General features: G+C 33.1%; 1 protein-coding gene across 4 annotated transcripts; it reads right to left on the reverse strand.

The window, feature by feature from the left end:
* Nucleotides 1–8,754: 8,754 nt before the first annotated feature.
* LOC145073150 (succinate--CoA ligase [ADP-forming] subunit beta, mitochondrial) lies at nt 8,755–13,127 on the reverse strand. Of its 4 annotated transcripts, none has more exons than XM_079019710.1 (14): nt 13,015–13,127; nt 12,740–12,868; nt 12,031–12,141; nt 11,647–11,758; nt 11,484–11,548; nt 11,281–11,358; nt 11,112–11,186; nt 10,882–11,034; nt 10,627–10,761; nt 10,305–10,469; nt 10,106–10,228; nt 9,952–10,023; nt 9,681–9,754; nt 8,755–9,001 (listed from the first exon to the last, which is right to left on the reverse strand). In XM_079019710.1, exons 2-14 carry the CDS (start codon nt 12,839–12,841, stop codon nt 8,908–8,910), a joined length of 1,359 nt encoding a protein of 452 aa, XP_078875836.1. In that variant the 5' UTR covers nt 12,842–12,868; nt 13,015–13,127; the 3' UTR covers nt 8,755–8,907. The 4 variants fall into 4 exon arrangements, with proteins under 4 accessions (XP_078875836.1, XP_078875839.1, XP_078875837.1 ...); XM_079019713.1 differs by having other exon boundaries at nt 9,676–9,754; XM_079019711.1 differs by lacking the exon at nt 13,015–13,127 and having other exon boundaries at nt 12,740–13,002.
* Between the last annotated feature and the right edge of the window lie 2,864 nt (nt 13,128–15,991).

Genomic DNA, 15,991 nt, shown 5'->3' on the forward strand with positions numbered 1-15,991 from the left:
TACGTTGTGCGTACATAAAGGTACGCTGAGCATACTAGGCGCGCCCTAGTTCGCTGGGTGTACACTTGTGTACGTTGGGCGTACTCATGTCAGAAGGAAACCCTAATATTTAGTGTTAGGGGCTCTATAAACATCCTTATGGCTCATTTTCTCTCATCATTCCTAGCCTCCGTATTCTAGAAACGTTCCAAACCCTAGTTTTGTGTGTGAGTGTGAGTTAGTGTGTGTTTTAAGCTCTTGAAGGTGAAGGCATTGCATCAAATAGTTGGAGAAGGAAGGCAAGCTTGAAGATTTGAAGTTCTCTGGTTCTCTAGAAGCTCCAAGAGGTAAAACGCTTCTAGCTTGGCAACTGTTTTGAATAGATCTTGTCTTGTTTAGTTTCTTGGCACTTTTCTTGTCCCAAAAACCCCAATATGGTGCATGATGCATTTGGTCAAATTTAGCTGTCCTTCCAGACCCTAGAAAGGGTCCTAAGTCATAAAAATGATGTCCCAATAGTTGAATGTGTCACATGCATGGAGTAGGAAGGTCTTAATGGATTAAGACCATGTGTTAAGAACTTTCTGGACGTCCAAGGTCTTAAAGTTCAAGACTTTATGATTCTTAGGCACATTTGGTCGATGGATCTGAAGTTCAGGCTTAAGTGCTTAAGCCATTAAGCACTTATGAGAGTTTTGGTTCAGACTTGCGTACGCCCCGCGTAGAGAGTAGTATGCCCCGCGTACCGAGTCAAAGGTCCCCTTTTTCAGTCAACACGAGATGGAGTACGCCCAGCATACTACCCCTATTGGTCTTTTGTGATTTGGGCTTCGGGATTGGGCTACCTTTGGACTAGTTGGACTTGGGCCTTGATGGGCTCTTTGGATAAGAGTATTTTGGGCCAGTTTTGGTAGTGAGTTTTTCAATGAGGCCCAATTATGGAGTCGGGCCCAATTTGGAAAATTGGGCCAATAATGGGCCTTGCATATATGGACTTGTGGATCATGGATTTGGTATTGGGCCTTGGCCCAAATTAGAGGGAAGGCAAAATGGACTATTATCATAGGTGGGACTCTTGGTAAAATTAGCATTCCCATTTATTGACTTAATATTCGTTATTTTGGATAGTTCGGGATTTTTGGTGAGACAACGATTCGGGAGTTCGATTCTTCAGTTCGGATTGACATTGCGAGGTGAGTTATATACTCAAGGGTCTAAGGCACCAAGGTCGTCCCTTTGCATTATTATTCGGATTAGTTGCTGTTATGAGATGTTAGATCGATATCCTGGTAGATAGGATGGTTATGTTTAGTGACCTGTAGTTTGGTCTGACTGTCTGTATGCCGCTAGGAGATTACATGTTATATGTGCACATGATTGATTGGTAGTTAAGGGTATTCCATCCCGAGGATGATAGGACCCTAGTATGTTGTCTCTATAGACTGTTATATGATTATCTTATATAGGTGCACATGTTTGATTGGTTATGGGCATTCCAACCCGATGGTTATGGGTCGAGAGTATTCCATCCCGATGATGATTGGACTCATAGTTTGTGGGCATTCCAACCTGATGGTTGTGGGCCTGGGGTATTCCATCTCGATGGATAATTGGACCCATAGTATCTGTTATATATGTATTGTGTGTGGGCATTCCAACCTGATGGTTGTAAACCAAGAGTAATCCATCCTGAGGATGATAGGACTCTTAGTAGGTGGGCATTCCAACCCGATGGTTGAGGGCCTGGGGTATTCTAACCCGATGGTTGATTGGACCCATAGTATGTTGGCATTCCAACCCGATGGTTGAGGGGCATGGGGTATTCTATCCCGATGGATGATTGGACCCATAGTATGTTGTTTGTTATTGTATGTGTATTGTTGTTGGTATGAGTATTTTGGGGGTAACTCACTAAGCCTTCGAGCTTACATTTAACGATTATATTTTCAGGTACAACGGATGGCCGCGGGAAGGCGAAGGTGTGACCGTACACTTCCTCAATTTATGATTATGATTTTTGGGAACTCTGATATGAAACTATTTTGAAAACACTTTATAATAATCAGTGGTTTTAAAAAGTTTTAAATTTTCATGAATTTTTATGGATGTTACACATCAGACCGCTCTCACTTCGTGAGCAATAAGGGCTCACGTCGTGAGACTCAAGGAATACAGGTCAACAAGTCAACCCTGGCTCACGATATGAGAGGCATTGCTCATGTCGTGACTTCTTCCAAAGGCTAGAAAAAGATTCTTGAAATCATGTACCTCAAAACCTAAATGCTACATATGGGTATAAATCAATGAATAAAAACAATAATTTAAAATCTTTACAAAATAATTATGAAAATGTAATATTATAGATGCTTATTTGAAGTATATAGATATTAGATGGTTTTACTATTTATGACATATAGAGACTTATTATTATTATTATTATTATTATTATTATTATTATTATTATTATTATTATTATTATTATTGATGTAGTTTGGTTAAAGTAAAAAATAGCTAATAAATAACACATACCGATTTTACTTAACATCTATAACTTTGTATAAATTTCTCATATCTAATAAATGAATCATTCAATTCAATGTTCTTATAAAATCTAATAAATGGTCATTCAATGTTATTTATAGTAATAGAGACGCCAATAACTACCTCACAATTGTTTACTGGCGAGGCTTCAAATTATTATCATATGGGTGAAAAAAAAGGTACATCGTTATTGATACATTACTAAGTTCTTTTCGACCATCTACTTTAATCCGAGGCGGATCCAAGGGGATCCTGGGGTAGCCCGGGATACCCCTTAATTTTTTTTTCGGTAGTGTAATTTTTCTTTACAAATCTTTCAATTTTTTTGATATAATGTATATATATACATCCCTTCAATTATAACCACAAACAAATAGTAGAGCTACTGGTTAAGGTGTTGACTTATTGGTTCAATTCTTTTTCCTTACATATCCTTTGTCTTTTTTTTTCCTCTGTTATTCTATCCCACATCGCCAAACATATGTAACCTCAACAATTTTACAGGTGTTTACCACACTTTCTAATGGGGAAGAAAACATAAAATCCGTGGTATATGTGGTTAAAGGGATCATTTGTAATTAGGTGAATGTCCTTTTTTCGATTTGTAACTATAAACTACAATGTATCGTCTTTTATTTTGGGCTCTCGTCTAGTTTCTTGCTAGGGAGGGTCCGCTTTATAATATATTTGTCGTTTTAAAAAAAAACTTGAATTTACTAATTAATTAGATTTTGGTTCAAACGGATTAAATAAATAAAAAATAGTTGAAAATAAGATGGTCAAATGTCTTCAAAGAGTTAAAAAAAAATCGCATATAGTTAACTTTAATGCATATAACCATAGATTATTTTATTAATTAGGTAAATTAATATACATTATAATTTTATAATTACAATTAATATATTAACTATTTATAGATTGATATCAAAGTAATGGACAGAACTTATCATACAAAAAGTTATTTGTTACCCACACTTATATAACTTTGATGTATACCCATATTCAATAATTGCGATCATTTAAATTATTTGTAACTAGAGTTGCTAATAATCACATCATTATTGTTGGTAACAATTAAAGTTGTTGTAAGGAATAAGGATTGAAATATAGTTATGTAAATAACGTATTGGTTACTAGATTTGTTTTCTTTTGCTTATTCCTATAGGTGTAACTAGATTTGTTTTCTTTTGCTTATTCATATAGTTGGCTGCTAACCATGTTTGCTTCTTTTTTAATATATATTAGTTGTGATACCCAATGTATTATATGGTTTAATTTTTTAAAAAAAAGTTAAATATAAATTTCAAAATATTTGAGAACTTTGAATTTATAAGAAAATAAGAAAAATAATAAATTATTATAATAAAAATATTTTCTATTTTTTAAATTTAAACAAATAATTTAAATAAATAAACAAATAAAACCAATGAGCTTTTAACTTTGGAAATCTGAAATTAAAAGGTAAATTGATTAAATTGAAATTCATTTATTATTATGTTTATTGCAATTATTATATTTAAATATTATGTGGATTTAATAAAATAGAAAAACTCATAAAATGACATGTGGAAAAAAATAATTCAAAATAACCATAAAATGATATTTGGCAAATTAAATGAGAGTGTAACAGGTGGCAAAAAAAACTTTTATTTATTAGAATAGATATCTCTTTGGTGTTTCAAAAAAATAAAAAATAAATAATAAATAATAATAATAATAATAATAATAATAACGTATGGCTCGTCAAAAAAATGTGTATATTTATTAAATTAACTCGTTTTATTTCTTATAAATTTACAATCAACCCTAAACTACTCAAAACTTCATCAGATACATAAGTAGTTATTCATCAAAAATAGAATGACATGTATATACAATATCCTTGCTTTTAATATAATGCAGACTATTTATGTATATTGTATAACATCGGAATGCTCACAATGCTCTCAACTTGATTAAACAAACATAGGTTTGATTCACGATATCATACTTGCCTAGATAAATATGTTATGATTAGAGATGCCATTACTAGGAAGAGAAAGCTCATGGAAATAATGAAGATTACACGTTGCTTCCATGAAAATGTAAAGACCTTCCATGACAATAATAAAGAGGAAAGGTGAAAGAGAATCATCTTGCCTAACACCCATTTTGATGTCAAATTCTTTTGTAGGTGACCCGTTGACCAAAACAGAGGCTCTACTAGATTCAAGACAACCTTTAATCCATCTTCTCCACTTCCAGCCGAAGTCCATTTGCTCCATAACCAAGCAAGAAATTCTCAACACAAAGAATCAAACGTCTTGTCAAAGTTAACTTTAAAGATCAAAGCCTTTTTTGTTTACCTTTTTGGTCCAAGAATGGATTTCATTAAGTAACAACGCCTCATCCAAGATACTTCTACCTTACACATAAGCCGATTGCTCGGGGCTTATGATTTTATCCAAAACCCTCTTAAGTCGAGTGGCAAGAACTTAGAGAGCACCTTGTACAAACATCCTACAAGGTTGATCGGCCTATAATCTTTCAAGGAGAGCGGGTCACGAGTTTTGGGAATTAAAGAAATAAAAGATGAATTGCATCCCCTTGCCGAAACTCTAGAATTCTCAAAATCTTTCATAAACATGATCACATAATCTTTTATTAAATCCCAATAATAGTTCAAAAACTTGAAGGTGAAACCATAAAGTCCTGGCGCCTTCTCGTTTCCACAACACCAAATAGCATCCTTGATTTCATTTTCAGAAAACAGCATAATAAGGGCAAATTTGTCAATATCTGAAATTTTTTTGAACTTGTTGTTGATCAGTTTAGGTCTATTATTAATTGGTTCATCAATTTTTTTGGAAAAGAATTCCCAAACCTCTTTGACTATTGTAGACGAATCCTTAATCCAAGAGCCATTAATATTTAAACCATTAATTCGATTCTTTCTATTATTGTTGTTGACGACACCGTGAAAGAATCTCGAGTTTTCATCGCCGTCCGCCTCCCATCTCAGTCTCGACTTTTTCTTCAAATCAAGTCTTCAAATTGAATCAATTTCAAGAACCATTTTCTTTCAATTTTGCCGACTAGTCCTCTGTGGGGACGATAAAGATATGTTTTCCACAATAATCTCATGTATACTGATGACGTGACCTTTAGTGGTAAATGGTCGAAAATTAATATCATTATTCTAAATAGATTGCTTTGTTACTTTTTTATTGCTTCGTGGTTGAAGGTGAACTTACACAAGAGTAAAGTTTATAGGATTGGCGTAAATGACTTGGAGGTTGATAGACTTGCTAGTATCTTAAAGTGTGAGTCCGCTTCCTTTAATTTTTGACTTTTTCCCTTCAAAAGCTAATCCAAACACATTTTAAAAAATAACTTTTGTAAAAAGTTCTTTTACAAAAAGGATTTTTGCCCCACAAAAGCTAATCTAAACACCCCCTTATCTTGGGCTCCCGATGGGAGCTAACATGAAACTTTCTAAGCATTGGAACCCTATCATCGGGAAATTTTGATGTAAGTTATCTAGTTGGAAAGCAAAATGTCTATCCTTTGGTGGTCGCTTAACACTTGTTAATTCGGTTCTTAATAGTCTACTATTGTATTATTTTTCTATTTTTCGAGCGCCTAAAAAGTTATTAACAACCTTGATGCCATTAGAAGAAGGTTAATATGGGGTGGCAGTGAGGAGAAAACAAAGATAAATTGGGTGGCTCACTAAACCGAAGAATATGGGAGGTATAGGCATTGGTTGTCTTGACTCGGCCAATTTTACACTTCTTGCAAAATGGTGGTGGCGTTTAGAAAACGAGTACGAATCCTTTTGGTTTTCATGCATACAAGCGATTCACAATATTAAGCTAATTGATGGGAAGGCTATTGCAAAAAAGAGTATAAAAGGTGTGTGGTCCACTATTTCTCAAATTGTCCCTGAGTTTGAACAAAGATGTGTCTTGTTGGCTAGCTTATTCAATAATGTTGTTGGTAAAGGTGATAAAACTTTCTTTTGGAAAGATTGTTGGTTGGGTGACATGGCTCTTAAAGAGATTATTGCTAACCTTTATGCAATTGATAAGACTAAGGATTGTTTAGTGAGGGAGAGGTTACTGAGGATGGAAAAATCTCTCTTTATTGTTGGGATTGGTCGAGACATCTTAGAAGGGGGCGTAAGTTCAGACAATTTTATGATTTGGCTAACTTGTTGGATGATTTTCAATTTTATGATGGGCATGACAAGTGGTTGTGGAGGGGCGATGGAAGAAATGGTGTTTCTATTAAATATCTCTTTGATCTTATGTCTAAAAACATTGGTGAAGATGTGTTGCTCTCCTAAAACGAATTCTATGACTGTGTTGCCTTCAGACATTCCGTCTTTTGGCGATGAAGGGAGGGAGATGCGGTGGGGGAAGGAAAAGGATTTTGGAGATCGAGATTTTCTTTCTTTTTCATCAAAAACGAAGAAGGATAAGGAGGGCCTACAATGCATCTTATCCGAAGGGAACACGCTTTTTCGGCCGCGGGGTGGTATGATTGTCGGGCCCTCTTCTCGCTGGCCTATTAGGATAACAGCCTCCGAGCTTTGCCTGCCCTTTCTAATAAAGAATTCTGACTCGACCCGGGGAAAGCGCTGTGAATACGTCTAAATGGGTGAAATCGGTGCCCTTAAAGGTCAATTGTTTTGTTTAGTGATTGTTTAGAAACAAAATTCCTACTTCTATGAATCTAATCAAGCGGATTTCCCCCTCTGTATGTCCCTTCTATCATGTTTATGATGAATGCACGAATCATGTCTTATTCTCCTGTTATTTTACTTCGGTCATATGGAGATGGATGGTGGATTGGTCTTTTTGTTTACAGGTGTAACCCTCTTCTTGTGATGAGTTACAAGCTTTACTCAACACCAATGTTGGAAGTAAAGGACTGCAAAAGTTGAGGTTGTCAATTGTCTATACCACCCTTTGGATGATCCGGAAGGCGCACAATGTTATTCTCTTTAGGAACGAAAGGCTGGCGATTATGTTAACTGCAGATGATATTAGTATTAACTCCTTTAATTAGATTAAATGTAAATCTAAATGTAGCTCCATTAAATGGGCCGGTTGGAGCTCTTCCCCAATTTTGAATTGTTTCATGTAATATTCTCAAGCTTCTCGCTTGAGTTGTTTCTTTCTTATTAATATACCGCTAGCTGTTCCAAAAAAATGTCATGATTAGACTCGGCAAAAATCAATCTAACCCGCTAACCCAACCCAAAATTTGAGGGTTTGGTTAAGATTTTCAACCCATTTAAGTTAAATGGGTCAAACTAGTGGTGCACAAAAAAAACGATTCAAGATCCGAACCGGTCAAAGAACCGGTAAACCGGTTTATGCTGAACCGGTCCACGGTGAACCGAACCGGTTTGAGAACCGAACCACCGGTTTACACCAATTCGAGAATTTTGTCATTGAAACCGGTTTAGAACCAGTTTATACCGTGTGAACCGATATAGAACCGGTCAAACCAGTTTAGAACCGATTGAACCGGTTTAGATAGGTTCGATTAATTTCTTGAGTGAATCGGTTTGAACCGAACCGGTTTGAGGCTGAACCGGTTTTCCTTGGCTATGGAGTGAACCGAACCGGTTAGGTTTGAAAAAAAATCTGGTTTGTGCATGCCTAGGTCAAACCGCTTAACATATTTAATTAAATAGGTTGAGTTAAGTAAAAAATATAAACTCGTTTTCAACCTACCAACCCATTTATCTTTAATATGTATTTAATTTAATAGTTATTTTGAATATTATCATATATCAATCAAATAATTAATTTAAATTTTATAATGTTGTACTATTATTTATGTTTAAAAAAGTACAATCATAATTCTCATCATTTTTCTTAGCACCGGCAATATTTGCTACTTTCTAAAACCATTTCGAAATTAACATTTTTAATATTATTTGAAAATTTTATATGTATTTTTGAATTAGAGGTGTGCTTTAAAGTTTATTTATATTTGGAACTAATTTAAATAGTATAATCTTTAGTTTATTTTTTTATTTTAAATTGGTTAACCAAAGTTTAATGAATTTATATAATATGTTGGGTGGGGAATTATATAAACAAGTCATCTAAAAGGTTGGGTTGTATTGGATATATCAACCCATTTAAATAAACAGGTGGTTGGGTTGAAAACTTCAACCAAATTAATAAATGAACTGAACCGAACCCAATCACTCATTGTCAACTCTAGTCATGGAACTTATAAGAAGCAAACATTCTTTATAGTTATTATCCTAACAACAAATATAATTTTTTTTACAGATTGTCCCATAATTATTAAGATCTCAATCATGATTTTAAGATTCAACAAATAGAAAACAATATTGATCGCTTTAGGATTGCTAAGGCCTGACTAGGATTGTAAGATTTTACCGATCTGATGCAACCTTTTGGTCTTTATTTTAGTCAAGACTCGAGTCTTGTGAACTTCATGAAATTCATCAACCCTATTAAAAAAAAAATCAAAAATAGAGCTTACAAAATTATTCATTAAGGTTTAAATTAGCCTCCAAAATATTTTCATCCAACTTTCGTCTTTCGGTGATCTTATGTTTTTAACTATAGACGAAGACGATCACAGTGATGGTGTTTTTTCTTTTTTCTGCTTTGGATGTTTTTCATCTTGTGGTTTGCATATACAAGTACCGCTTAAGAAGTTAAATTCAGTTGCACTATCAATATCTTAATCAACATCAAATTATAATAGATATTACACCAACAAAACCTTTTCGTGAGTAGATTTAGAGAGTAGTAATTTTTGTTGGATCTTCTAATCCCAATCTAATTCTAGTTGAGAAATTTGATACAAAACATTTTCTTTCAAGTAAAGATTCAACCCATATTAACTTATCTCTTAGTAAATTGACATTTTGACAATGCAACCAAAGTACTAACAATATGGACATTAAGCCACAAGATTAGTTTTAATTTAATTCATTACCGGGTAAATTATTTGACTAATTATCTAACCAAATATTAAATCAGAATTTCTTTTGTATTTATTCCCGGAAAATGAGGTAAAAAACCGACCTCCACTCATATCAGAACAAAATGATGATCAAAATACTAGTTCTTGGTTTATACCACAAAAAAGAAAAAAATCAGAAAAAGTGGAAAATACATTACGATTTGAGTGCTTTAACTGCTTTCTCAGCGGCATCATCCAAATCTTCCGCTGTAATCAGTGCCATCCCACTCTCCTGTGTAATCAATCAATCAATCAATCAATCAACATCATCTCTCTCTCTCTCTCTCTCTCTCTCTCTCTATATATATATATATATATATATATATATATATATATATATATATATATATATATATATATATATAATTTTTTTTCTTTTTAATATGAATAAGTCAAATGTAGATAATAATAAAAAATGATGAATTTTACCTTGAGAATCCTCTTTCCTTGGTCAACGTTTGTACCTTCAAGACGAACCACCACAGGCACTTTCAATGCAACCTGTAAACAAAACACTAATTTCTCAAATCCTTCTAAACCAATATATAAATGTTGCATAAAATATTTTAAATAGAAATCTCACATGTTTAGCAGCATTAACAATCCCACTAGCAATGACATCACATTTCATTATTCCTCCAAAAATATTAACCAAAATTGCTTTCACTTTCTCATCTGAAGTCAAGATCTTGAATGCCTCCACAACCTGATTAATGCAAATATCAGAATACATATTAAAAAAAAAAAAAAAAGAGTTGAGTTTGAGTTGAAGTGGGCCTCACCTGTCCCTCTGAAGCATTTCCACCAACATCCAAAAAGTTGGCGGGAGTTCCTCCATGTAACTTTATGATATCCATGGTGGCCATTGCCAATCCTGCACCATTCACCATACATCCAATTTCACCATCCAATCCGATGTAATTTAAATCTGCTTTCGCAGCTGCCACCTGTCATGTGTTATTTAAAAACAAACAATTCATTACTTCAGAAATAACTTATAGCCAAACTGCAACAAATTGAAATAACACAACATATTTTACTCTTTTTATCAATATAACACAATGAATCTATAATAGTGATGTAATTACACATTTCTGTTTATACCTCACGAGGATCCTCTTGTGTTGGATCACGAAGAGCAAATATTTCTTTCTGACGATACGCAGCATTATCATCAAAATTTAACTTAGCATCAGCAGCAACCAACTTGTTATCAGAAGTCTCAGCAATAGGATTAATCTGAAGGGTAAGGAACAAACAATTCCAACTTAAAACTTAAAACTTAAAACTTAAAACCCAAAACAAAAAATTAAAAGTGAAGCTATAAATAATAAACTTGTGTGTAAAATTAAAGCTGACCTCCAACTGTGTGCAATCGGATTCACGGAAAAGGTTATACAATTTTTTCACTTGTTCAATTGAAGCGCTTCTGTCAGCTACTTTAGGAGCAAGACCATCTACAACTTTGGCAGCATCTTCATCTGTAATTCCTTTGAAAACATCAATAGGAACCTGCAAATAAAGTGTGAAATACTTTTCTATTCCTGGACTTTTGCCCCATATTATAAAGAAAGGCAGGCATACCTAACCTTTATAATCATGTCAGGGAATTTCTCTGCAAGGTCTTCAATGCTGGTTCCTCCCTCTCTGCATGCAATTATAAGCTGAAGAACAAGCCACTCATTCATTAAGCACCAATAACAGAAGATGTGTTGAAAGAAAACTTAATACTATATTAAAAAAAAAAAACAAGCTTACAGGACCAGCGGTTGTACGATCAAGAGTGATTGCAAAGTACATCTCATTCACAAGTGACATCTTTTCACACAAGTAAACCTGCATAGATTCAAGGGTATGTTAATATTTAGGTTCAAATGTAAAACTTTATTTCAAAAGTTGAAAAAAGTAAAAGCAACCAATGATCAGAATAAGATATGAAGGAGAATATAAGTGATGTCAACCTTGCTGACAACTTTGCCTTGAGGGCCAGTTTGTTTAGTAACAAGAGTCTGTCCAAGCATCTTCCCTGCAAGAACATCAAATTATCAGTTTTTTTAAATGATTTTTTTTTTTTTAAAAAAAAAAAACATTTTGTCATGGAAGTGTGTAGACAAAATTTCATACCAGCAATCTCTTCAGCCTGTTCTGCTTTGACAATGTGAACTCCACCCTGAAGACCACTTGTGAACTTCCCCAGGCCCCTTCCACCAGCAAGAATTTGGCTCTTCACCACCAACTGGACCAAAAGAAACCAGCGCCAAATGTTTACATGTCAACTAATGAACATTCAAGTACAAAAATGTAGTAGATTACAAACTCTACAACTAACATGAAGAAAGAAATATTAAGAAAACCACAGCCCACATGTTTCAACCATTATGGCTTATTACATCACTTTTTGACATTTAAAAGGAAAAAGCCTTGATCATGTTTTTACTTCTCATATATACCCTTTGAACATCCAAACAAAAATTAAAGAAGAAAAAAAAAAAGTTTATGTTTAATTACCTCCTTTTCATTTGGAAAAGTTGTTTGTATAGCCTTTCTGACTTCCTCAACAGAGGATACAGCAACACCTTTTGGAACATTAATACCAAACTTGCCCATCAATTCAGCTCCCTGATGCAAGAGCTCATGTGAGTAAGTAACTACAGATAAAACATAGCATGTAAAGTTGTGATAACATCTGTAAACTGATGCCATGCTGTGCACTAAGCTAGGAGAACAAATGTAGGTAGACATCCGAGTCTAGAAGAACAGTAGACATCAAAACAAAGCTAATATTACTATGATTCAGTAACTTATAACAGTCCGACTTATGACAAATTTTAGCAGAATTGGAGACAAGAGATTAATACCTACCAAAGGATATATTTTAATTTCTAAGATCAATACTTAATTCTAGGATATCAAAGTTAAAAACATGTATCACTTCGTGTTCTTATTCTTTTCATATCTTTGCTATCTAGCAGATGCCGTGATAACATCATGTAACCATGTGAACCATAGGCGCATATCTCAATTTCAAAAACAATAGCTAATTCGCGCATATCAAACTCGAAATCCCTACATCTCTTTGTGTTCTTTCTTTATTTTTCTTTCGTCGTACAACAGATGCAGTTATAACAAAATAGGACCGTTGATCACAAATATACATACGCTACACTAATAAAAACCAAAAGGATGTAACTATAAGCGAAGAACGGAGGAACGGTACCTGATATTCGTGGATATTGAGACGGCGGAGCTGCTGTTGTTGCCATTTTCCCGCAACCTTCAGCGATTCAGATGCGAGCTTGTTGAACAATCCTCTCACCATTTTTCTGTTGGTTGAGTTCAACAAGATCTAGTACGGAGATAAAACAGTTATATGGAGAATAGATCGAATCGAGATGATTATAAAACCGAAATCAGAAGCCCTAATATTGAGAAAAGAAAAGAAAAAAAAAGGAGAAATGAAAGAGGTGAAACGGAGGCGGGGAGACGACTGACCTGTACACCGGAAATAGGAATGGAAACAAAAACAAGCCCTTGTTAACCTTCCGTTAACCGCGTAGAATAAAACGCAACGTTGGCCCTTTTCAATATTCATATCTTCGTTGCTATGTTCTAAATTCTAATTCAACTATTGAAACCGGGTTAATGGTTTCTTACCGTAATAATTTTTTTCTCACGGTTATATTTTTTTTACCTCAAAATTTAATTTGTTTGTTTAAAAATCAAAATAAAATTTTTTGTTTACATCATAGCAAATACATTTGGTCAGGTCGTTTTCCTCTTGTTACCTATCCAACAAACATGGAGGTGCATTATATCGTTGGTGTGATTGTGATTTACCATTGGTGGATCCATGATTTTGATACGTTGAGGGTATATGAAAAAATTATCAAATTATTATTATTTTTTCAGGTTAAAACGATTTTAAATACCGATTACAAAGTTGCATTACCAAAAAAATGTTCAAATTCTAATATAATTGTCATCTTCGACTTGTCATGTCCTCTCGGAAACGATCAACTATAAAATCATTTGTAATTTTTATGAATTCTTCTTTTTCAATGAAAGACATCAAAGAAGCACTCAAAAATCATCATAGATCCGATTTCTCAAATCCAATTTAGCAAATTTCATAATTGAAATACATCTCATATTTGTCATCGTTGTAAAGGCAACACCAATACCAACTTTTCTAGCCAATATACCATGTAATAAGAAATGTGTTTTCTTGTTTCCATCATGACTCAGGAAAAGGTAGGTGATTCCATTGAAATTAAAAAAACGATCATCTTCTTTCATAAACATCATAATGAAAATCAAGTTCTTGTGTAATATTCATTCTTTTCGCCTCCGTAAAATCATGATTTAGTGCGTCGAAATAATAAATTGAGTAACACAAGTTTAAAATCGCCATATGTGTAAATAATTTGGTGTTTATCTTGCAATGATCACAAAACTCTTGCACCTAGAAAAAGAATGGGAACTTTCTTTACTTTTCTCATTCCCCTCTCTTTCCCTCTCAATCATCCAAAAAATGAGTGGAAATAAAACTGAAAAAATAAGTCTTGTCTTTCCCTCCCAAGTCCTTCTCTTTCCTTTCTTAAATAAAACTCGAAAAAATATTTTTTTTTCTTTTCATTTTTTTCTCCTCCTTAAAAAAACTCAAGAACATCTATTTCTTTTCATTTCTTTCCCATCTTCTCCTTAGAAAAATAAATAAAAATAAAAACCTCAAGAACACTCATATCATCTCGTTTGCTCTCATTTTCTTCTTTAAAAAAACATGAGAACATGGTGTTGAAGTTACATATCAATAACTATGGCAAACGTATCAACTTTATAATGATGTTGATTGTTGATGTTTGTTTTTGTCTTTAGTTTATTGCATAATTTTCTAACATATCCATTTTTTTCATGTCTCGTTATATATATATATATATATATATATATATATATATATATATATATATATATATATATATATATATATATATATATATAATATCTTCAAACTCATCATCTCTAACCTCTTGTAACCTTTTTTTTTGTCATCTCCAATGATAAAACCACTTCAAGTAGGTGTTGATATTTTTAAAAGTTTGAGACAACATATTTGTAATCTAAAATATGCAACATCAAGTGCAAATAAAATATAAAATTGAATGTTTCAAAATAAAAATTAAAAAGAAGCATCTTGTGTTTGGTTTCAACTAAATCAATTTTTACCATCTTTTTCAACGTATTTAAGGACTTTAATAACCTTTGTGAATAAATAAACCAAGCTTGGCATTGTCTTATAATAAGAACCTCATAGTGTATCTCTTGCTCGTATTAATGAAAGTTCTTGGTTTAAATCTGTTAGGTTTTATATGTTACAAAAATTCATGTGGAGGAAAATAACTTAACTTTGAAGTTCACATGCAACCTAATTGGGTCCATGTTTTTACTATTGAAGGCTATAAACTATGAACATCAAAGAACCCTATGGAAACCCTAGTATTTTCAAAAAGTGTTTACATACCTTTTGATTATTTGTATAAATAATCAATAAATTCCTTCTTCAAAAGCTCTTGGAAGCAAGCACCAGAAATCTCATGCATCTGATGGTTCCCACACAAACCCTGAAGAGAGGGGAAAGGGAAGGTAAATTTTTTGCTATCCTTCATAAGGTATTAGTAGCCAAAATATGAAGGTGTAAGACCCTATTTATAGCTAATAAAAAAACCCTAAATAACCATTACTTGATTAAAATAATATAATTTCAAATCACGTAATTATCTAGTTTCCTAATTATCTATATTATCTATATGGAATATTCCAGAAACCCTAATTAACCTCCTTAAAACCATCCACCGCCTTAGAACTTAGAAGGTTTAGGAATCCCTTTTGTTCAACAATTAAACAATTATAGCTTTAGTCCTTACACTTTTGATTAAACCAATTAATCCCAAAATTAGTTCTAATTAATTTTTGATTAATTCTTAATTAAATAATATTATTTCTAATTAATATATTCTTCCCATATTATATTAATAAATTATTTATTTTTATTTATTAATCGTATAATAAATCAGTATCTCTCTCAAAAAGTCATCTTATTCAATTACTTGGTTTGAGAGCAACTCAAAATAACTTTGCTAATAATTCAAGTATATACCAATTTAGTTATTAGCTTAGACACCTAATCCAACAGTCTCCCACGTGGATAAGTCTATAACTACAATTGTAGATATAACTTCTAAATTATACAGCAAATGGTGCTTCTGAAAGCAACTCCAGACTCTGATATGATTAGACATTAGTCCTAAGATAAGTGATCAAATATTCATTCGTTCTACCAGATATTTTATAGACACGAGACATGGATTAGAACTAATCTCATTGTCCAAATTATGTTTCCCGATTTCCTAATTTGTGATGACGTCATAAGACTTCTAATTGAACATATCAATTCAATCTTGGTTGGGCCCAA

This window comes from Lactuca serriola, chromosome 9 (assembly GCF_051521515.1).
Source record: "Lactuca serriola cultivar US96UC23 chromosome 9, Lser_US96UC23_V15, whole genome shotgun sequence".
NCBI lineage: Eukaryota > Viridiplantae > Streptophyta > Magnoliopsida > Asterales > Asteraceae > Lactuca > Lactuca serriola.

What these genes read in the sequence shown, in the direction of transcription:
- LOC145073150 (XM_079019710.1), bottom strand. Translation starts at nt 12,841, where the DNA reads ATGGTGAGAGGATTGTTCAACAAGCTCGCATCTGAATCGCTGAAGGTT. An exon ending in TCAATATCCACGAATATCAG is followed by an intron (nt 12,142 to 12,739) that starts GTACCGTTCCTC and finishes CTCTTGCATCAG; the next exon opens with GGAGCTGAATTGATGGGCAA. An exon ending in TTGTTAATGCTGCTAAACAT is followed by an intron (nt 10,024 to 10,105) that starts GTGAGATTTCTA and finishes TTTTGTTTACAG; the next exon opens with GTTGCATTGAAAGTGCCTGT.